The sequence below is a fragment of the Pithys albifrons genome, chromosome 3 (assembly GCF_047495875.1).
Source record: "Pithys albifrons albifrons isolate INPA30051 chromosome 3, PitAlb_v1, whole genome shotgun sequence".
Classification (NCBI taxonomy): Eukaryota; Metazoa; Chordata; class Aves; order Passeriformes; family Thamnophilidae; genus Pithys; species Pithys albifrons.
In genome coordinates, this window is record NC_092460.1 from 14,206,641 (window position 1) to 14,226,598 (window position 19,958).

The window sequence follows — 19,958 nt, forward strand, 5'->3', positions numbered from 1 at the left end:
CGACACCCGCCCCGCCGGGGCCGCGCCGACGCACTTTACGGCAGCGCCCCGGCGGCGGGAGCAGCACGTGGCGGCGCCATGAGGAGACCGAGTGAGGGCCGGGAGGGGAACGGGGATGGGAACCGGGAATAAGGAAACGGGAATTAGGGACCGGGAATAGGGAAACGGGAATAGGGGACCGGGATGGGAACTGGGGATAGGGAACCGGGAATGGCGCACCTGGGAGGGGGGAATGGCGGCTGCGGGAGCACGGCCGGGTCACCGGGCGGGCGGAATACGAGTGTCGGCACACGGAGGGTCCGATACGTGGGGGACATCCCGATGCACGGGAGGGATCCCGATGCACGGGAGGGATCCCGATACACGAGAGGGATCCCGATACACGAGAGGGATCCCGATACACGGGGGGAATCCCGATACACGGGAGGGATCCCGATACACGGGGCGGGCCCTGGTACACGGGGGGGATCCCGATACAGTGGAGTCTCTATTCACGGGGGGGATCCCGATACACGAGGAGATCCTGGCACACGGGGTTGGATCCTGGCACACGAGGGGGATCCCAATACACGAATATCCCGATACACGGGGATCCCGGCACACGGTTGGGATCCCGATACACGAGGATCCCGATACACGGGGGGATCCCGACACACGAGGGTCCCGACACACGGGGTCCCTCTCGGTGCCCGGCGGGTCCCGACACGCGCTGACGATGCCCGTGGGTTGCAGAGCTGCGCAAGGCAAGCAAGAGGCTGAGCTGCCACAAGCGCTACAAGATCCAGAAGAAGGTGAGTCCCAGCCCGGCGGGTCCGGCGCTGATTGACGCTCCCTGCTCGCTGCTCTGAGAGCCAAAGCGCTTTTATGTGTCATTATAGAGCTGTGCTGCACGTTTGTATACACGGTGGGGATGTTACATTGCACGGTAAAGAGTCAGGGCTACAGTGGGGAATTTGGTTTCCAGTGTAGGATGTTTTGCATCATTATATTTTGCATTATTTTGGGCTGGTACGTTCAAGTGTAGCTTTGTGATGACACAGAAATGTGCCATTTGTCACTCCTTTTTTTTCCCCTCCTTGTTCCTGTCTCCAGATCAGAGAGCACCACCGAAAGGTCAGGAAGGAGGCCAAGAAACGTGGGCACAAAAAAAAGCCCAAGAAAGATCCCGGAGTCCCCAGTGCTGCACCGTTTAAGGAGGAGCTTCTACGGGAAGCAGAGCAAAGAAAGCAGAGGGTAAAATACAATTTGTGGGAAAGAGAACAAGAACTGAGACTGTTCCTGTCTCCAGGGAAGCTTGGTGTGCACCCAGAGGTGCAGTTGTGGCAGGGTGTAGGTGGTCCTGGTAGACACATTGGAAAAATATCTTTATTTCCAGCGTTGTACAGTGTGGAACAACTGGCTTTTTATTTTTAGCCCTGTTTTCCTTGCTGTACATACAAGCATGCTGGAAGAGGAATTTCTAATGTCATCCAGATTGCCTGTGATGCTGAGATACACAGATGTCCCATCAGAGAGCTAAGAGTTACATCTTGGCATTATGTGATATAGAGAAAATAAGGTTTGCAGTGTGGAGGAATGTGAGATGAGCAGCAGCCTTATCAGCTGGAGTGGTTGCTGCACAGCTGTTGTTTTGGGGTCAAACTAATGGCTGGTTGCCTCTGGTTTTGAGGCAGTTGAAGGCAACATTATTCTTTTCAGAGTAGGATGCAAAAAATGTGTCCCAGAGTCACTTGGACAGCCAGGACTTCTAACTGAGCTGTCTCAGGAGCTTGGGAGAGAAATAGGGAGGAAGAACAGTCTTGCTTACCACCTTCAAAGATATTTTATCTGGCTTGGGTTCTGTTTGCAATCAGCTTGAAGAACTGAAGCAAAAGCAGAAGCTGAACAGGCAGAAAGAACATGAAAAGAAGAGGAAGCTGGAAGCTAAAAAGAATGCAGCTAAAATCAAGGAAAAAGCAGAAGGAAAGGTGGGTGTCCTGTGTGATTTTTATTCTTTGAAGCTTATAGAAGTCATCCTGAAACTGCACCCTCTCAAGCAGCATGTTATGTGTTAAAATTTTCATGCTGTACATGCTCTCAAATATTATGCACTAATTCTCATTTAAATAATTCTTTTTTTTTCTTATTTGCCTTCAGGAATCCTCTGGCAAATCTAAAGGAAAGACAAAAAAACAGCTGAATAAAAATTCGAAGAAGTCATTCTGCAGGGAGCTCAACAGGGTAAAATGCTTCAGCTGTTTTTATATGATTTGATGGGGGTCAGCAATGAGACCACTTATTTTCCTTTTTATGGCATTACTGTGCAGAGTAATAAAGGTTGTCTCTGATAAACATCAACAGTGAAGTAAGGGATTGTACAACAGAGAGTTTACAGCACAGTAACTTTTGCAAGGCACAGCTCTTCCAGAGTTGTCATCTGGTCTGTGATGCCTTATTTGAGAGTCTTCTCTTTTTTCTGAGCCAGGTGCTTGAGGCCTCAGATGTGGTTCTGGAGGTTTTGGATGCAAGAGATCCAATGGGCTGCCGGTGTCCTCAGCTGGAGGAAGCTGTCACAAGCTCTGGAGGAAACAAAAAGCTGCTCTTGGTTCTGAACAAAATTGGTAAGAAACGCAAGTTTTCTCAAAGTGTTACTTGGTCACTGTGTGGTTCTGTGGTAAGTGAGCTATGAAGAAGATTTTAAAGGAATCTGAGATTCCATTGAAGACATTTGTTCCAACTCTGAGCTCACTAAAAAAGCTGGAAATCACTGAGGTACCAGCAGCTGAAAAAAAAAGAAAATACCAAGAGCAACAAGAGCAAAGGGAACTTTGTATTAGAGTAGCCTTTGCAGGGATGGTGGGAAAATCCTTCACAGGACATCACTCTGTACCACACACAGTCTTCTAGCAAGACCACAGCATTAAATACCTAATACAGAGGCCAAAAATGTAATTGTGATGTGCTCTGCTCAAGGCAGGAAAATAAGTCACTGGGTGCCTTTGGAGAATAAACCCAGAACTTTGGTAGCATTTTCAGCCAAGCGTTATTTGTCATAAAGGAACATCCTAAATGGACAATGATTTCTAATTCCTACACACAGTGATATTTAAAATTCACAGACATGAGAGAACTGCTCTTTTTTCCAGATTTAGTGCCAAAGGACAACTTGGAGAAATGGTTGAATTATTTGAAGAAGGAGCTTCCAACAGTTGCTTTTAAATCAGCAACACTGATGAAGGACAAGAGCACGGTAAGAGCACTGCAGGCTGTATTTGCAATCATACATGCTGAAACATGTTGAGAAACAGGAACTTTTTTCTTTAAAATTGCTTTTCCCCTTGTTTGATTACACTGCTGTGACTGATATGCCTTTACACTTCAACTGAGCTTTGCAGTACAATGTGTGTGTGTGTGGGGATTCTTGCTATTGAAATTACAGTAAATCAATAAAATCTAAGTATACATATTTTATCTTCCTGAATAGCTCCTGACCATGGGGTTTTTTTGCCTTTGACTCCTGCAGCAGGAACAGTTCACAAAAAGACGTGCACGTGTTGATTTATCAAAAACCTCCCAGTGTTTTGGAACCAAATGCCTTTTGAAACTGCTTCAAGAGCACGGCAAGACTCAAAACAAAGCCATTCAGGTTGGGGTAGTAGGTGAGTGTGTTTGGAGAGACAGGAGGAATTTCCTTCTCTTCTTTGGGATCCTGTTTTACAAACTGGGTAGAGCTGCTAACACGTGGTTTGCTAAGGGGCTTTCTAGTCCGTGTGTCAGCGTGAGAAATGAGGATACACACTTTGTCTTACTTCTGTAGTGAAGACTTCAGATCCAACTCTGATCTCACACACAGCAAAGACACTTGGAAGAAGCAGTGATATAAAGGCTGAATTTTCTGAGGTTTCTTATTTACCTTATTTGTGTGATTTTCTTCAGGTTTCCCTAACGTTGGAAAGAGCAGCATAATCAACAGCCTTAAAGGGGTGCGTGCTTGCAATGTTAGCATAGCAAGAGGCATTACCAAGTAAGTTGAGTCTGATAAAAACTGTTCCTTTCCCTGTTTGTTGTGTTCCACTTACCTTGAGTTTGTATTTCAGTCCAGCAGGGGCACAGCAGGCCCATGTGCAGTTTTAAATGCACACTTCAATTTGCAAGGTGAAAGATGTTGGTCTGTGTGATGCAAACTCTCACCAGAGGATACAGTGGATAAACTTTCTCTTTGTGCACCCTTGGTTTTCTGTCCTACACAAAGCATATGATGACAAAACACTGGAACTGACTCTATGAAGTACATTCAATCCAACACTGAGCTTTGTGTCTTGCATCCCACACCATTCCCAGTCCTTGTTGATTATCCACTCACAGTGCATTTCTCTCTGAACAGGTCCATGCAAACTGTGCACATTGATAAGCAGACAAAGATGCTGGACAGTCCAAGTATAATTGCAGATCCTTCCAACAGTGCCCTGGCTCTGGCTTTGAGAAGTATCATAGACACTGAAGAATCAGGCTCAGCAGATGTGCTGGAAGGAATAAATGCCATTATTAATCACTGCAGTAAGCAGCAGGTGAGCTCCATCTTTTCCCACATCTCTGCATTTGACTTCTCGGGTTTCTTAGGCCCCATAATGAAAGTTCCTTTTACTGTAGCTGAGTTTTTGCCCTGCTTTCCCCTTAACCATGCAGAATGGCAATGCCAATGTGATGCTTCATCCTTACAAACAGCAGGCAGAACAGCATGCCATGTTCCCGACAGCTGGAATGTTTTCCCAATAACTTACCTGGTTTTAAGCAACCCTGCTTTTAAGATCTTATCACAGTATCAAAGAGTGAAAAATGATGATATTCTTTCTGTATCCTATTGTTACAGTGAAGACCTCAGATCCAACTCTGATTTCACTCTCGTTTCAAGCAAATGAACTTAAGCCTAATTTCCATTTGGTTCTGTGATTATTTTTCACAGACCAGTGCACTGTCTCTCCACACCCACTAGTCTGGGTGAATGCAGATGAGTTTGTTGGTGAAGAAGGCATTTTGCTTGGTAATGCTTATTCCCATATGCAAGAGAAAAACAGCTCTTCATATACTCATTTGTTCTCATTATAATGCCTTTGATTTGCTCTTTCATTTCTAAAACTCGGAGAAAGGTGGGTATCTCTTTCTGAATGTGCTTTCTTTTGCCCTAGGTAATGATGCACTATAGTATGCCAGACTTCAGGAACCCTGAGGAGTTTTTATCTTTGCTTGCCCAGAAGAGGGGCATGCTGAAAAAGGGAGGTGTTCCTGACATAGAAAATGTAGCTAAATTGGTGCTCTGTGACTGGACAGGGTATGTATGCTGTAAACTTTGCTCTGTGCTGCTTACCTTTCTCATGGTGCTGATCCAGCACAGCAGGAACTGGAGTTGTGCAAAGCACTTAGAAAGGAGAGGCTGTTTCCTTCCCTTGCTTTCTTACATTTTTTACTTTGGTAAAGAGCTGGACTGGCCAACAGATGTAGAAGAGGAGGCTCAGAGGTGACCTCAGCACTGTCCAGAACTACCTGAAGGGAAGCTCTGGCCAGGTGGGGGTTGGTCTCTTCTCCCAGGCACTCAGCAATAGGACAAGGGGGCACGGGCTCAAGCTCTGCCAGGGGAAGTTGGAGAGCAGAAAAAAATTCTTTGCAGAGAGAGTAATCAGGCTTTGGGATGGGCTGCCCAGAGAGGGGGTGGATTCCCCATCCCTGGAGGTTTTGAAACTGAGATTGGCCGTGGCACTGAGTGCCATGATCTGGTAAAGGGAGTGGAGTTGGACCAAGGGTTGGACTTGATGATCCCGAAGGTCTTTTCTAACCCAGTCAATTCTTTGATTCCCCTTCATACTGTTGACAACTTCAGAGTCAAATCTAAATAGCTGTTGAACTGCTGTTAAACAGATAGTAGTACAGGAGTGTTTGGTTGAGAAGATTGAGAGCTTTGTGCTCTGAGGTTTATTTTTAAATACAGAGATTTAACTGTGTTACCTTTAGTTGGTTTTTAATGCTGATTTTTATTTTCCCAGAGGCAAAATGAGTTACCACTCACAACCTCCAGGATCTCAGACACCACCACCATATCTTACAGAACAAAAAATAGCAGAAATGCAGAAGGGCTTTAATTTAAAGAATCTAGAAGAAGAAAATAGCAACACTGTTCAAGGTAGGACTGTTACTGTAAAAAACTACCATTAATAATAGAAGGATTTGGTTGAAAGGGGACATTAAAGATCATCTTATTCCAACCCCCTGCCATGGGCAGGGACACCTTCCTCTAGCCCAGGTGGTTGCTCCAGGCCCCATCCAGCCTGGCCTTGGACACTCCCAGGGATGGGGCAGCCACAGTTTCTTTGGCCAACCTGTTCCAGGGCCTCATCACTCCACAGTAAAATTTTTTTTCTAATACCTAATCTAAACCTACCCAGATAAACTTACCTGTACTCAAATCCAAGATTTTCAGCTCCTGGCAGTCTCAGAATTGTCCTTCATTCCGCCTGCTTATGTGGGAGTGCTGTCTATGGCAGGGAGGGGCAGGGCTAGGATGTGTCCTCTCGGTGTGGGCATTACACCTGGTGCTGTCTGACATGGACTTAACAGACACTTATTATGTTTTTTTGCCAGCTTTAAAATACCCCAGTCCAGCAAACAGCATTGTTTTCCAGTCTGCTGGTATGACAAATGGGACAATAGAGGAAAATAAAGTAATAGAGGGAGGATCAGAGTGGAAAAACATGGGAAGAGCTGAGGAGGAGGAGGAAGAGGAAGAAGAGGAGGAAGAGGAAGAAGAAGAAGATGAGGAAGATGAGGAGGAGGAATTCACAGAAAGTGATGATGATCAGGATGATATGGAAGAAGAACATGATGTCAAAGAGGTAAATGCAAGTTTCTACCTGTTCAGATCCTGACACCAAGTACCCAGTCAGTGTCTTGCTGTGAAGTGAGGCACTGTGGGGGCCCTGGGTGTCATCAAAAAGCCTCTCCTCGAGGTAAGGGTTGGGCTGTTTTCCTTCATTAAGGAAACAATGCTGCTCTGAGTGGGTTGCCTCAGCAGTGTGTTTCTAATCAGCTATCCAAGGGGACCTCCACACTACCATCAGCTCTGTCAGGTTTCATTTGCACGGGGGATTTCATTAGTGATGTTTGAGTAACACACCTGACCTCTGACTTGCAGGAAAGCAAAGTTCAGGTCACCAGGAAAGCAAAGCTTGGGAAACAACAAGCAAACCCTACAAACTCAGAAGAGCAGATGGCAGGTCTGTATTAAGAACCCTGGCTTGAAGGATGATCTCCAGTACTCCAGCACCTCCATTGATTTCACTAACACACGATTTTCTCTTCACAGAAGGTGAACATTCCACTTCCCTGTCCTTCAGCCTAGATAAGCCAGCAGAGGAAGATGATGCCTATGACTTTAATACCGACTATGTGTAACAATCAGGTGTGAAGGCACCGTTTGGAGACTCATTAATGGCTTTCAGAACAGCCATGAAGACTCTTGTTGCAGCAGAAGCTGGAGAAATCCTGCATACTAGACCTGCTGCAAAGACTCACAATTGTTACTGTGTCAAATAATGTATATAATAGTGCACCTCCCTTGATGCTTCCAGACCTTATACACGTCTAGGAAACTGCTTTAAGTCACAAAGTTTATCTCCTGTATTAAAGCCTATTTAAAAAAAATCCTAATATGCTCAGGTAGTCTGTTCACTTTGTCTTAAAATGTTTCAAAAGGATAAATGTTTTGTCTTTCATTGCAAGACAATAGTAAATGTCTAATTCTAGTCACTTTCAGGCAATTCAATTTCAAGGTAAGTTTTCATGCCTGCATAAAATTTAATTGCTTTTCCTAGAGGATTACTAAAATGTCTTAGTTTGAGAGAAACCAAAATGCTTACCAAGACCAGAGGAGAGGACTCCTCAACAACCATGTCACCCCTTATTAAATTTAAAACCCCCCCTTTAATTAGAAAATGGATATAAGAAGGATAACTGTTCTTAACTACTAGAGATATATAGATATAACTACTCACCCAGCACGAAAAAAAAAAAACAAAAACAAAAAAACCCAAAACAAAACACACAGGAACTGTAGGTTCCTCCTGGTACAATTATATTTGCAGTGTCAGTGTTGCACCTGGGCTGGCTGCAAGGTGAATTCTCAGTCTTTTCCCAGCAAGGCAGAGATAAGGGGGAGTGTGTGACTCAGGTGGTGCAGGATGGAGCCTTTTCCATGGGGGAAGAGCAGACTTTCTCCTTGTCCTTTGTTCAAAAGAAGGAAACGCTGGGAGTTAGGAGTGGTGGCAATTCCCAGAAATCTTGCAGTCGAAGTTGGTCCCCAGGAAAAGGTCTGCAGTGTGTCCTGAAGCAGCTGTGACCCTCCTCTCTCCATCTCTCTTTCCCTCTCTCTCCCTCTTTCTCTCTCCCCTCCCCGAGTGTATTTTGGCAAAACTTGTAGAACTTTATTATGTAAAGGGTGGCTAAAAAATGCTCCTTATTTCAGCTAAACATAAGGTACTTTAGGGACTACTTTCCATTCTGAACCTTCACTGGGAAAGGTAACTGAGATTACTTTAGCAGTCCTCCTTCACTGGGGAACAAGGTGCTTGTTACAGTGCTCTTGGACAGAAGTTATTTCCTGGTGACACCTGTCCTACCAGGCCAACAACTTGTAAATGTAAAGCATTTGTTTTGCCCTGTGCAGTCAGAATGTGTTCCTGTGCTCAGCCTGTACAACTAAACCCACAGTCAGGGTTCTGAAGGAGCCCTTATCCTCTGCTGCCCTGTATCTCCAGCCATGCAGCACTCAGCTGTCCTTGCATGAACACAAAGCCTTTTGCCTCAACATCCTACACAGAGAACTGTTCACAAGCAGCATCACTTCAGTTCTAACCTCTATTAAATGGAATAGCTGGCACAGTAGCTGCTGGGATGTATCAGCTAATAATAACTCCTACTCAAACTTCCCACTCCAACTATAAAAAACCAATCCAAAACAATTTGCCTGAAGCACAGACAGCCATTTACCCAAGGCTTGAGTCCACATGTTACCATTAGCTTTATTTTTGAACAAAGCTTCATCCACCACTTTACAAAAAATGTTTTAGTGTTCACTGGCAGTTAAAGCCACTTTGCATAGTGAAATAATACTTGAAAAATTAATCTCTCAAAAAAGATTCGATTTTGCAGAAGTCTGCAAGAAAAACACTGAAATAATTGGGAGATTTCATGCATGAAAGGGTTGATGAGGGAACTATTTCACAGAATAACAAACAACAAACCCACAACACAACCCAGGCAACTCTTAATTACAGTACCTTGATGTGCAAGATTTGTGTGGTGCAAGCACCAACTGAATTTGTATCATGCTCTTAGAAACTTTGTTTCTGTAACTGACAAAACCTTCCTCTGCTAGAAAACTTGCAGTAAAGAGCAGAAGACACAACTGAAATTATCTAAACCAAAGTGCCCATTCACAGAGATCCTCCCGTGCTGGGGTAGCATCTTCTGTCACACAGGTGACCTGAGCCTCCTTTGGACCTGTGCTCTTCAGAACTGCACCTGAGAAGTTCATCACCTCATGCTCCAGAAGGCAAGGACAGCTCTGTAATACAAGTTGGCTAAAAAAAATTGTTCTGCTTGGCTCCAAAAGGTTCCTGAGAAAACACCATCAGTTATTCAGGTTGACTCTACTTTGCTTCATAGGCTTCTGAGTGTCTGCGGATGAGGCTGAACTTGCCCGTAGGGTCAGGGACAAACCACTTCTCCCAAACTTCTGCATAGGAAGCTGTTCTTCCCCATGGTTTGAAATGTCCATTCCAGTGGAGCAGCTTGGCAGCTTTCACAAACTGAGGAGAGTACCTTTTTCCAGCACTAGAACCTTTCATTGAAAAAGAATTGTTAGTGCCTGAAATAAAGGCAGCAGAAACACCAACGTGCAAAATGCTAACTTCAAAACACAGGATTTAAAAAAGGAAATCTTTATCATTTATGGAGAAAGGAGGTGATATGGGAGGCAGGAATAAGGGCATAGTGACAATCAGCTACAACTGAATGCCGCTTTAATCGCATATTTTAATACACTGCCTTAACTTCCAAGTTCTTAGACACTCAGATGTATTCAGCAGCCTGTGTATTGTTCATCAGAAACAAAACCTAGAAAAGCTTTCCCAGCACTGGGGTTTCATCAGCATCAGAACAGACATGAATGTCTGTTCCAGCCTTGGAAGAAACACCTCAAATCACCTCAGATACAAAATATATATGGAAAATGAGAAGTGCTCTGTAAGTCAATTCAAAAACTACTCCCTGGTAGTTGAAAAAAAGACCATGAAGGCTCAGGCCCACAAGCCCAAAGCTGTGCTTCTTAAATAACAAGGAACAGAACAGGGGAATAAAAAGATCTGTTTGCTGTATCACCAACAGGCCTGGAAACCCACACTGGGACAGCAGCACCACAGGTGCCTCCTACATACCGAGATGTCGGACGTTCCACATGGGATCAATACTGGAATGTTGCTTGTAAAACACAATCAGCAGTGGAGGTGTCGTGATGCTGCCAGCCAGAGTCTTACTGTAAAGTTCCTCTCTGGAAGGGAAGATGAGAGGGAGTTTGAAAAGGATGCTGGTGTGGCCCTAAGTCAGCTGATTCCTGTGACAGGAACCCCCAGATACACACAGAGCCCTTCACCCAACAGGTAAATGCCACCAGCACAGCCCCAGCCCTGGCTGTCACCCCAGCCTGGGGGTACTCACACCACATTAAGTGCCATCCACTTCTCCAGCTGCTTGGTGATGTTCTGTAATTTCCACTCGGTCAAATTGGCAATGAAAACCCCTGGATTGAAAGAGCAGGTGTTGGCTTTCATGGCAAGCTTTCGGATGGTTTCTTTTTTGTAATCTAGAAATCCAATGTAATTATACTGGGGAAAAAAATAGAGAGTAGAAATTAGCTTAAGATATGGTGAAATTCCTATTTAAAGAAAAATTCTGCACAACTCACAACAGACAGGCATAAGCTGAAGTTGTTAAGGCAATTATCCCTTCCTTTAAAATGAGAAAAAGAAAGCTTAAGAGGCGTAACATTTTAAAAATATGATTATATAGACTACGTATTTTAAGGAATGTTGCATGGTCTTCATAATACCCTATTAATTATATGGTACCAGGCTCAGAAAAAGTACTTTTTATACATTCACAAATGAAAAATTCTCTCTCTGATGTACTAACACCTCCTGCTGTTCCATGCTGGGAATTGCCCTCATTGTAAAGCACAGCAAAAATTCAAAGTGCTTTTAATGTGGCTGAACAGAACCTGCAGGTGCCATTTGTAACAAAAACATCAGTATAAATTGGTTTGGGCAGGGACAGTCACACCTGTAGGTTCACAGCATTTAGAACATTTCCAAATGCCTGGGATCTGTGGCATTGTTAGCACAGAATCAGAATAAAGCTGACCTGATTGCCTGCCCCACGGACAGCAACTTTGCTGCTGGTTGAGTCACAGTCATCTGAAAATGCAGCTGCATGTCCAGGTTTCAGTGGAGTGTTGTAAAGTTCAAGAATATCATCTGAAAAATGGAGAAAAGCACAGAAAATTCAAAAGCAATCCTTATTACGTGCCCAGCTATGCTTTGTTCAGGCCATTGCTACAGCAGATAAAACCATTCAGTTTAACCCAACCCACTCCTATTTACAAAGTTTTTACATCTTTCCTTGAAGTGTTTGGGTTCTGTGAGAGAGGGGACACTGCCCTTAGCACAAGGACAGTGGCAGCAGACAAAGGTCCATACCTTGCACTATGACATCATCATCCACATAGATGACCTTCTCTGCATGAGGTACCAAGCTGGGCAAGTAGAATCTTGCAAAGGTTAACTAAGAAAAGGAAAGCAAGATAAGGGAAGAATGAAACAAAAAATTGTCCAAATAAATGTGAAATGTACTGATTCTTCTGGCACTTATCTATGTCACTAATGTACAAGACAACTTCTATTAACAAAGTAAAATAGGCAGCAGTATCCTACAAGTAATTTAAAATAAACAGGTTCCATCAATTCCTGGTGTCCTATGAATTTATGTATGGATAAACTAACTTTAAAATTTATCTGTATTAGAATTTATTTCTCCACATATATCTGTAGTATCTCCAAGGTGCTGGCATGCTTGACAGGCTGTGTTTCACTGTAGCTAGCAGCAAAAAATGATACTAAGCATGCCTGTGCATTCAAATCCATCTCTCACTAGCTGGAAATGTATTTGTACTGAAATGTAGGAATTTGATTGTAAAAGGTTCCTTCTATGCTGAGAGATTTGGGTTTGATCTCTAGTTGAGTTAAAAGCCAACATCAAAATTTATTGCTATTAACTAAAATTGCAAAGAGTAATCAAGAGCATCCTCACTGGTTTGAAGGTGTCTGCCTTTTGAGGATCCACTTGTACTTTCCCTTCTAAGACACGAGGGTCAAAATCCAAAATTCGGTATCTGATATTTTTCAGAGCAGTGCCACTTAGCCACAGCCTGCAAACAGGGGAAAGACACAGATCTTGTTAATGAGACAAAATCAAATCAAAAGCCAGAGATCTGACTGACAGTGACACAGATCCTGAAGGGCCCACTCACTTCCCTACCCACAAACACACATCTGGGATGTGATCTGTGCCTGGTGCTGTCCTGTGTGGCTGCAGGGACAGGCAGCACACCTGGGACACGTGAAAGGTACAAGGTTGCTGCTTATTTTATTAGAAATACACAGTCCTGTATCACAGTTCCTTCACTAAAACCATCAGTGTGGACAGAGGTGGGTAAAAATAAAAGGATCAAAGAACAATCTACAAAAACAGAGAAACTTGACTGCCAGCATTTGAATGACTTGATGAAATGCAGAAGTAACTTTTACAACCCTTCCTCCAACGAACTCCAACCCCACTGGTTGGATATAATCCCACTGGAAAAGGTGGCTGTTTTCCTTCTCTGATACTCTGCCAGAAGGGAATGGCTGTAGGACTCCCCACAGCAGCCTTGCCAAAAGCTACAATAAGGAGCAGCACGGAAGAATGCCAGGCAGAGGAGTGCAGCTCTAGGGAAAGGCAGCTCTCTTCTCAGAAATATGATAGAATCATAGAATCAATTGGGTTGGAAAAGCCCTCCGAGATCATCAAGTCCAACCCTTGGTCCAACTCCAGTCCCTTTACCAGATCATGGCACTCAGTGCCACGGCCAATCTCAGTTTCAAAACCTCCAGGGATGGGGAATCCACTCCCTCTCTGGGCAGCCCATTCCAATGCCTGATTATTCTCTCTGAAAAGAACTTTTTTCTGCTCTCCAACTTCAATTTCCCCTGGCAGAGCTTGAGCCCGTGCCCCCTTGTCCTATTGCTGAGTGCCTGGGATAGTTTACAATATTGTGGGCATCCAATGAAAAGACAATTATTACCTCAAGTGATCCACTGTATCATTCAAAGTAACAATATGGAAAACCACGTTGGATCTGGTGTGATGGTAAATGCTGTTCATGGCTGCGATTGCCCCCCCAAGCCTCTCATCTGATGCTGCAATGACCACAGAGATCTCCTGATCATTCCTCTCATCCACCAACCTCTGGGGAGCTGCAGGAATGAAATCTATGGGCTGAAGTCCTAAGGGACCTGAATCTGTGGAGTACAAATGGCATCACATGCTTATTTTTATTATTATATGCTATTATTACCACACTAAAATTCCCAACACCTTCAATTATTTCTGCTATGCAGGCACTTGGATGTCTCAGCTGAGCTGGGGATTACAGCCTGTCAATATCAAACATTTAAAACAGAGCAGCTGCTTCTGAGAATCTGAGATGTTAATGAATAGAAGAACATCACATTTACAAAAAACTACACACATTTAGCCTCAAATATAGCACAAGGAACTACAATGAGGCTGAGCTACAGTAGGTCCCTTTTCCACACCTACAACCTCACTGATTCACCCTTCCTTCCCATTTACCCAAACCACCTGGTGGGTTCTCTCTGGTCAGAGCATGTAATTTCCCTTCAATCTTAAACTTAAAATAAACCCCCACATACCTGACAATTCCCGTTTCAAGAAGTCACTGAGGCTTAGGAAGTTATGATGAAGAACTAGCAAAAATATGACAACAGCCACAATAAGGATGGAAATGTTCACTGAAAATTTAGAAGAAAATAAGTTCATCAGTATAAGCAGAGAAAAAGAAACTCAGAGACAAAAAATACTTTAAAAAATTAGACACACACATATGCACATACCTTTCCTTAATGTCATTTTCCTATTATTTTATTTGTTAGCATAGGGTTCCTGAAAACCTGCAAGAAAAAAACATAGCAGTCATTTCCTTGTGTGTATGCCTACACACACTATCCCCAGAAGTGTCAAAACAGTTTCGGTATCAAATGCAGTGAATGTTTCCTCCTCTCAAAGAGAGAAAACTCTATGTCACCTTTTAATAAGTGGCCAGGGTATTAGTAAGTACTTAACTACAACCACAGAATCACAGAATGGTCTGGGTTAGACAAGGCCTTCAGGATCACCTGATTCCAACCCACTGCCATGGGCATGGACACATCCACAGCTTCTCTGGGCAACCTGTGCTGATGCCTCACCACCCTCACAGGGAGGAATTTCTTCCTAATGTCCCATCTAACCCTGCCCTCTCTGTCAGTGCAATGCCATTCCCTGTTCTCCTATCCCTCCAGGCCCTTGTCCAAAGTCCCTTTCCAGCTCTCCTGGAGCCCCTTTAGGCACTGGAAGGGGTTTCCAGGTCTCCCCAGAGCCTTCTCTTCTCCAGGCTGAACACCCCAAGCTCTCTCAGCCTGTCCCCAGGGCAGAGGGGCTCCAGCCTTCATGGCATCTTTATGGCCCTGCTCTGGACCTCCTCAAACAGCTCCACATCCTTCTTGTTTTGGAGACACCCCCCCTTTGTCACCTCTCTGAAGAAAAACTTGGAGAAAAAAAGAATATGGATCTTGCCACTTTACTTCATTGACAGAAAAAAAAATGCCAAACCTCTTCCGCCAGTCAAAAGTGGTCTGCCTGCCCAGCACACATAGACACCAAGGGCTGTGCCTGCCCAGCACACACACACCAAGGGCTGTGCCTGCCCAGCACACACACACCGAGGGCTGTGCCTGCCCAGCACACACACACCGAGGGCTGTGCCTGCCCAGCACACACACACCAGGGGCTGTGCCTGCCCAGCACACACACACCGAGGGCTGTGCCTGCCCAGCACACACACACCGAGGGCTGTGCCTGCCCAGCACACATACACCGAGGGCTGTGCCTGCCCAGCACACACACACCGAGGGCTGTGCCTGCCCAGCACACACACCGAGGGCTGTGCCTGCCCAGCACCAGCGCCACGTCTCGCTCCCAGACGGGCACTTGGCAATTCCCAGCGCAGACAGAGCCTGTGCCTGTGAGGGCGGCTGAGGAGCTGGGGGTCTCAGCCTGAAGAGGAGGAGGCTCAGGGGGGACCTTCTCGGTCTCCACAGCTCCCTGACAGGAGAGAGGAGCCGGGGGGGTCGGGCTCGGCTCCCAGACAACCAGTGAGAGGACAAGTGGGCACAGTCTCAAGCTATACCAGGAGAGTTTAGTCTGAACATTAGGGAGAAATTCTTTACAGAGAGAGTGATCAGCCATTGAATGGGCTGCGCAGGGAGGTGGTGGAGTCACCGTCCCTGCGGGTGTTTAAGCAGAGCCTGTATGTGGCACTTGGTCAAGCAGACAAGGCTGGACTCGGTGATCTCAGAGGGCTTTTCCAACCTATTCCCTTCTGCGACTGACACGCGGCGGCCGGGCCGGAGGCAGCGACAGAGCGGCTGCTTCGAGGGGCCGGTCACCGCCCGCGGCAAAACACACGCAGCACCGGGCCCGCGGTCCCCGCCCCGCTCCCTCAGTGCTCCCCCAGCCCCGCGGTCCCCGCCCCGCTCCCTCAGTGCTCCCCCAGCCCCGCGGTCCCCGCCCCGCTCCCTCAGTGCTCCCCCAGCCCCGCGGTCCCCGCCCCGCTCCTTCAGCGCTGTTGCAGCCCTGCTCCCGCCCCGCTCCCCCGGGCCCGGCCCTCCCTGCCGGCCCGCCCGCACCCGCCGGGCCGCACCGCGCGAGGGGATCCGCGGCTCGGGCCGGCCTCGCGCGCTGCGCACCTGCCGCTGAAGGTGCCTCCGGGGCGAGGACGGGGAGCGGGCACGGACCAGCCCGGCGGCGGCGGCGGCGATGGCTGAGGCGGGACGCGGCGGTTCCCGGGGCGGGACGCGGCGGTTCCCGGGGCGGGACGCGGCGGTTCCCGGGGCGGGACGCGGCGGTTCCCGGGGCGGGACGCGGCGCTCGGGGCGGGGCGGCCGCGGGTGTTTCCGGCCAGCTCACAACACCTTCCGCCGCGCGGAGCGCCGGGACCGCAGCGGTGCCCTGGGAGCCGCCCCGCAGGCACCGCATCCCGCCCGGCTGAGCGGCCGAGCTGAGCAGGAGCAGCGGAAGCAGTAGCAGGAGGAGGACGCCGCGGCCGCGGAGGCGCCACCACCATGCTGAGCGTGTTCCGCTCCATCCCCACGCAGATGGTGGGTGAGGCTCCGGCGCTCGGCCGGGCGCTGTGTCTGCCTGGCCTGCGGGAGCGGGATGGCTGCGGGTGAATAACGCATGTGATTCCCATTGCGGGGCTGGGAGCGGGAGCTTTATTGTCCTGTACAGGGGAAGGGTGCGAGGGATGCCCCGCAGCGGTTCCTCGCCTGGCAGAAGGCAGCTGTGCTCGCTGAGAGACAGGTTTCCAAAAGTCATGGAAACAAAGAATAGGTCGGGTTGGAAGGGAGCTCTGGAGATCCCCCAGTCCAACCCCCTGCCCGGGCAGGGGCACCCGGAGCGAGTGGCACAGGAACCCGTCCAGGTGGATTTGGGATGTCTCCAGAGAAGGACACTCCGCACCCTCCCTGGGCAGCTGGTCAGGGCTCTGCCCTCTCACTGAGAAGTTCTTCCTCATGCTGAGGTGCAACTTGTGTTCGTTTATGGCCACTGTTCCTTCTCCTGTCACTGGGCACCACTGAAAAGAGTCTGGCACCATCTTCTGGCACCCACCTTTAAGACATTTATGTGCTTTGATGGGATCCTCACCAGGTGCCACACACACCGTATCCCCTTAGGCACACTCTTCTGTGGTGTTACAGCTTTTACTTAGTGATGTTTAGCTGATCACAATGATATTTTGGACTTGCATTACTTACCCACAGGCAGTGCTTGCGTCTGTTTCTAGGGAGTGTGGTCAAGCCTGCAGGGCAGCTGTTCCCAGGCACTGTAAAAAAAGTAATACTAGTCTGGTTTGAAAAGTGAACAAAAAAGGCTGAGAACCCCTGTCAGGCTGAGTGTAGGCTCTAACCTTAAAGACTTTAACAGGCAGGTTTGTCTTTTGAATAACTGACCAAAAAGTCTCTCTCTCCACAGGACTACAAGGGCCAAAAATTAGCAGAACAGATTTTTCAAGGAATCATTCTTGTCTCTGCAGTAAGTATACTAGAACATAAAGGGCTATTTTGTTTTCTGATTTTACAAACTATTTTTTCTCAGTGTTGTTTGGGGTTACTAACAGCTTTAGACAAAATCAGAGGGGCTGTCGTGCATTAAAACTTGACTTCTTCCCATGTTTTACTCTCATTATTGGCCTGCAATTTTGAAAACAAGGTTAGAAAGATGGAGGAACTGTGCTTTTGAAAAACCTGTATTTTCCTACTTCCCCCCACAATTTAATCATGGCATGGGAAGCCTTTTTCTTCAGTTAGAATTTGATTTTTTAATACACTTTTTTCCCAGGTAATTGGTTTCATCTATGGATACATCACTGAACAGTTTGGATGGACTGTCTACATAGTTATGGCTGGATTTGCTTTATCATGTTTGGTAAGGACCTTTTTTTTCCCCAAAGCAGAAAATATGTGCACTATTTAATCTGGAATAATCGTTAAATTAAGGGGTGTTTGTAATTCAGATTATTCATATGTATTTGTACTTCCTTTGATCTGCAGAAAGTGCCTTTTCTGAAGTGCTAGCAGGATTTTAGAGAACACTGCAATTAGATGCTGGTTTTGAGTTAATTTTAATTATTGTTAAGTCCAGCTGACAGCATCAGTAATAGAAAGGACAGTGAGGCTTCCTGTGCAGCAGGAGCTTGTCACAAACATTTTGCAGCTGGCCTGTACTGACTGAGGAGGAGTATGGAATTAGGGGAGTAATTCCTTATCCGTGCATGTCAGGCGTCCCATTCCAGTGGGGCACTCCAAGTCCAATTTTACACATGGTTCTTAGACCTTTCAATAGTTCAGATAAGTAGTGATTGGTGAAGTCATGTTTAACTTACACACACACACTACTGTTCTGAAAAGCCACTCTACTTCTCTGGCATCACCACCCACCTGCTCTTTCCTTACTTAAGCATCTGAGTCAGTCTGGCTGCTGTTACTTATCCATGATGCCAGGCAAGGGGAGGCTCTCACAGCAGCGTTGGGATGTGCTGGGGTGCCGGTGGCACCTCAGGAGTCCAGGGGTATCCCTTTGTCTTCAGGGTGGGTGCTGTCCTCCTCCTTGCAATGGCCTGGGGTCCTTTAGTCACAGACTTCAGTTTACACTGTGTATTGCATAGCCATATGTGCCTTTATGTATGAAATTCTATGAGTTTTCTTAGGACTAACTGATAGAACAGTGAGGGATGAAGGTTTTCCTAACACGCTGTACAAAACAGCAGTTGAGCCTGTCAGTTCACCTGCTCTGCCTCCCTTCCTTGTCTCCAGCTGACACTCCCTCCATGGCCCATGTACCGCCGCAACCCCCTCAAGTGGCTGCCTGTGCAGGAGTCGGGAACGGAAGAGAAGAAGGCAGCAGACAGAAAGCCAAAGAGACATGCTAAAAGCTGAACATGCTGTTACTTTGTGAAATTTTGTTAAATGAATTTCCACTGGAGATACTTCTTGGCTTAGTGTTTGTTTTTTTGCTTTGTGCTCCCTGTAGTGTCATGAGTACAGCAAGCCCTGCAGAGCATTAAGGCTCTGACCCTGGTCTGGAGTTCCAGTGAAGTTGCTGGGAACACAGGGATGGGCAAAGGGTAAAGCAAACACCTGATGAAATTCTTCTGGGGTGTACTCATCTCTCAGCCACCTCTAAGAGATGGCTCACACAGCTGGTTAATGTAGCAGGCCTGCCTCTAATTAGACAAATTTGCTCCATGTTGTCCCTGTGGCTTCAGTTACTGGATTTTTTTTCTGTCCATATTAGCTGGTACCTCTTCTCTGGCAGAATTCATCATGATCTTGATTCTATGATTCCATGTGTCTAAGCATTGTAAAGTAATTTATGTAACTTACATTTTTTCTGGTTAACACTTCAGTTTGAAGGCCATTTGATTGCTACAAACTTTCTTAATGTCAGTAACAGCCTCTCCTGACAGCACAAGTTGTTCTGGCTTTTCAACACCTTAGCAGCAGAAAATTACATAACTTAAGGCTGCTGAGGTCACATCCTCTTCAAGTATTTTAGTAAAAAGGAACACATGGAATCAAATCAAGTCCACCTAAGCTATTGTCATAGCCTAAAAGAGAATATATACCTGGACTTCTGAAATATTTCTAACCATGTGTAAAACAAGCTTGTGACAAGTCCTGTGAAACAGTAAATACCCCACAGCTCTGAAAATCACCAAGATCTGTTCTAGAAGACTGCAGAGTGGCATTTTTTGTTTAAAATAAAAGAGAAAGTAACGTTTTGCTGTTTTGACTCTGCAAAATACAATATAGCTCTCAAAACATTGTAACTTGAGCATTACTACAGCACAGGCAGCAAGATCCATAGTAGGGCATTTCTTCACTGCTGACCCATCTCAGTAACCTCCCTCACAGGTGCTGCAGGTTACAATATTTCAGCTACAGGCAGGAAGAGAGACAGGTTGTTCTTTTAGATTTTATTTTACAAATTCTATTTAT

At 46.3% G+C, this 19,958-nt stretch overlaps 3 protein-coding genes and 4 non-coding genes across 8 annotated transcripts; 6 read left to right on the plus strand and 1 right to left on the minus strand.

The window, feature by feature from the left end:
- The first annotated feature begins 7 nt into the window (after nucleotides 1-7).
- On the plus strand, nucleotides 8-7,684 carry GNL3 (G protein nucleolar 3). Its single transcript, XM_071550547.1, has 15 exons — nucleotides 8-91; nucleotides 733-791; nucleotides 1,093-1,233; nucleotides 1,854-1,967; nucleotides 2,137-2,220; nucleotides 2,465-2,600; nucleotides 3,126-3,229; nucleotides 3,503-3,638; nucleotides 3,916-4,003; nucleotides 4,364-4,547; nucleotides 5,166-5,308; nucleotides 6,018-6,154; nucleotides 6,613-6,863; nucleotides 7,163-7,244; nucleotides 7,334-7,684. The coding sequence occupies exons 1-15, from the start codon at nucleotides 79-81 to the stop codon at nucleotides 7,420-7,422; spliced, it is 1,761 nt and encodes a 586-aa protein (XP_071406648.1). The 5' UTR covers nucleotides 8-78; the 3' UTR covers nucleotides 7,423-7,684.
- Nucleotides 2,660-2,735, plus strand: LOC139670776 (small nucleolar RNA SNORD19). The gene has a single exon (XR_011697551.1). It is a non-coding gene; the product is annotated as a small nucleolar RNA SNORD19 (small nucleolar RNA).
- On the plus strand, nucleotides 3,760-3,833 carry LOC139670777 (small nucleolar RNA SNORD19). Its single transcript, XR_011697552.1, has one exon. It is a non-coding gene; the product is annotated as a small nucleolar RNA SNORD19 (small nucleolar RNA).
- LOC139670779 (small nucleolar RNA SNORD69) lies at nucleotides 4,223-4,298 on the plus strand. Its single transcript, XR_011697554.1, has one exon. It is a non-coding gene; the product is annotated as a small nucleolar RNA SNORD69 (small nucleolar RNA).
- Nucleotides 4,811-4,886, plus strand: LOC139670778 (small nucleolar RNA SNORD19). The gene has a single exon (XR_011697553.1). It is a non-coding gene; the product is annotated as a small nucleolar RNA SNORD19 (small nucleolar RNA).
- Nucleotides 7,685-9,022: 1,338 nt separating the features above from the next.
- GLT8D1 (glycosyltransferase 8 domain containing 1) lies at nucleotides 9,023-16,325 on the minus strand. Of its 2 annotated transcripts, none has more exons than XM_071550549.1 (10): nucleotides 16,103-16,325; nucleotides 14,256-14,312; nucleotides 14,055-14,153; nucleotides 13,424-13,640; nucleotides 12,391-12,508; nucleotides 11,781-11,865; nucleotides 11,446-11,558; nucleotides 10,744-10,910; nucleotides 10,464-10,576; nucleotides 9,023-9,868 (listed from the first exon to the last, which is right to left on the minus strand). In XM_071550549.1, exons 2-10 carry the CDS (start codon nucleotides 14,269-14,271, stop codon nucleotides 9,678-9,680), a joined length of 1,119 nt encoding a protein of 372 aa, XP_071406650.1. In that variant the 5' UTR covers nucleotides 14,272-14,312; nucleotides 16,103-16,325; the 3' UTR covers nucleotides 9,023-9,677. The 2 variants fall into 2 exon arrangements, with proteins under 2 accessions (XP_071406650.1, XP_071406649.1); XM_071550548.1 differs by having other exon boundaries at nucleotides 16,149-16,324.
- A 25-nt stretch (nucleotides 16,326-16,350) lies between these two features.
- On the plus strand, nucleotides 16,351-19,740 carry SPCS1 (signal peptidase complex subunit 1). Its single transcript, XM_071550550.1, has 4 exons — nucleotides 16,351-16,559; nucleotides 17,434-17,493; nucleotides 17,800-17,886; nucleotides 18,774-19,740. Exons 1-4 carry the CDS (start codon nucleotides 16,524-16,526, stop codon nucleotides 18,894-18,896), a joined length of 306 nt encoding a protein of 101 aa, XP_071406651.1. The 5' UTR covers nucleotides 16,351-16,523; the 3' UTR covers nucleotides 18,897-19,740.
- The last annotated feature ends 218 nt before the right edge of the window (nucleotides 19,741-19,958 follow it).

Excerpts from the sequence above, each read along its gene's own strand:
- GNL3 (XM_071550547.1), top strand. Across the intron at positions 1,234-1,853 it reads CAGAGCAAAGAAAGCAGAGG|CTTGAAGAACTGAAGCAAAA; the intron begins GTAAAATACAAT and ends GTTTGCAATCAG. Across the intron at positions 2,221-2,464 it reads TCTGCAGGGAGCTCAACAGG|GTGCTTGAGGCCTCAGATGT; the intron begins GTAAAATGCTTC and ends TTTCTGAGCCAG.
- GLT8D1 (XM_071550549.1), bottom strand. Across the intron at positions 12,509-13,423 it reads GATACAGTGGATCACTTGAG|GCTGTGGCTAAGTGGCACTG; the intron begins GTAATAATTGTC and ends CCCTGTTTGCAG. Across the intron at positions 9,869-10,463 it reads GTGGAACGTCCGACATCTCG|GTTCTAGTGCTGGAAAAAGG; the intron begins GTATGTAGGAGG and ends TTTCAATGAAAG.
- SPCS1 (XM_071550550.1), top strand. The coding sequence starts at position 16,524 with ATGCTGAGCGTGTTCCGCTCCATCCCCACGCAGATG. Across the intron at positions 17,494-17,799 it reads GAATCATTCTTGTCTCTGCA|GTAATTGGTTTCATCTATGG; the intron begins GTAAGTATACTA and ends CTTTTTTCCCAG. Across the intron at positions 17,887-18,773 it reads GATTTGCTTTATCATGTTTG|CTGACACTCCCTCCATGGCC; the intron begins GTAAGGACCTTT and ends CCTTGTCTCCAG.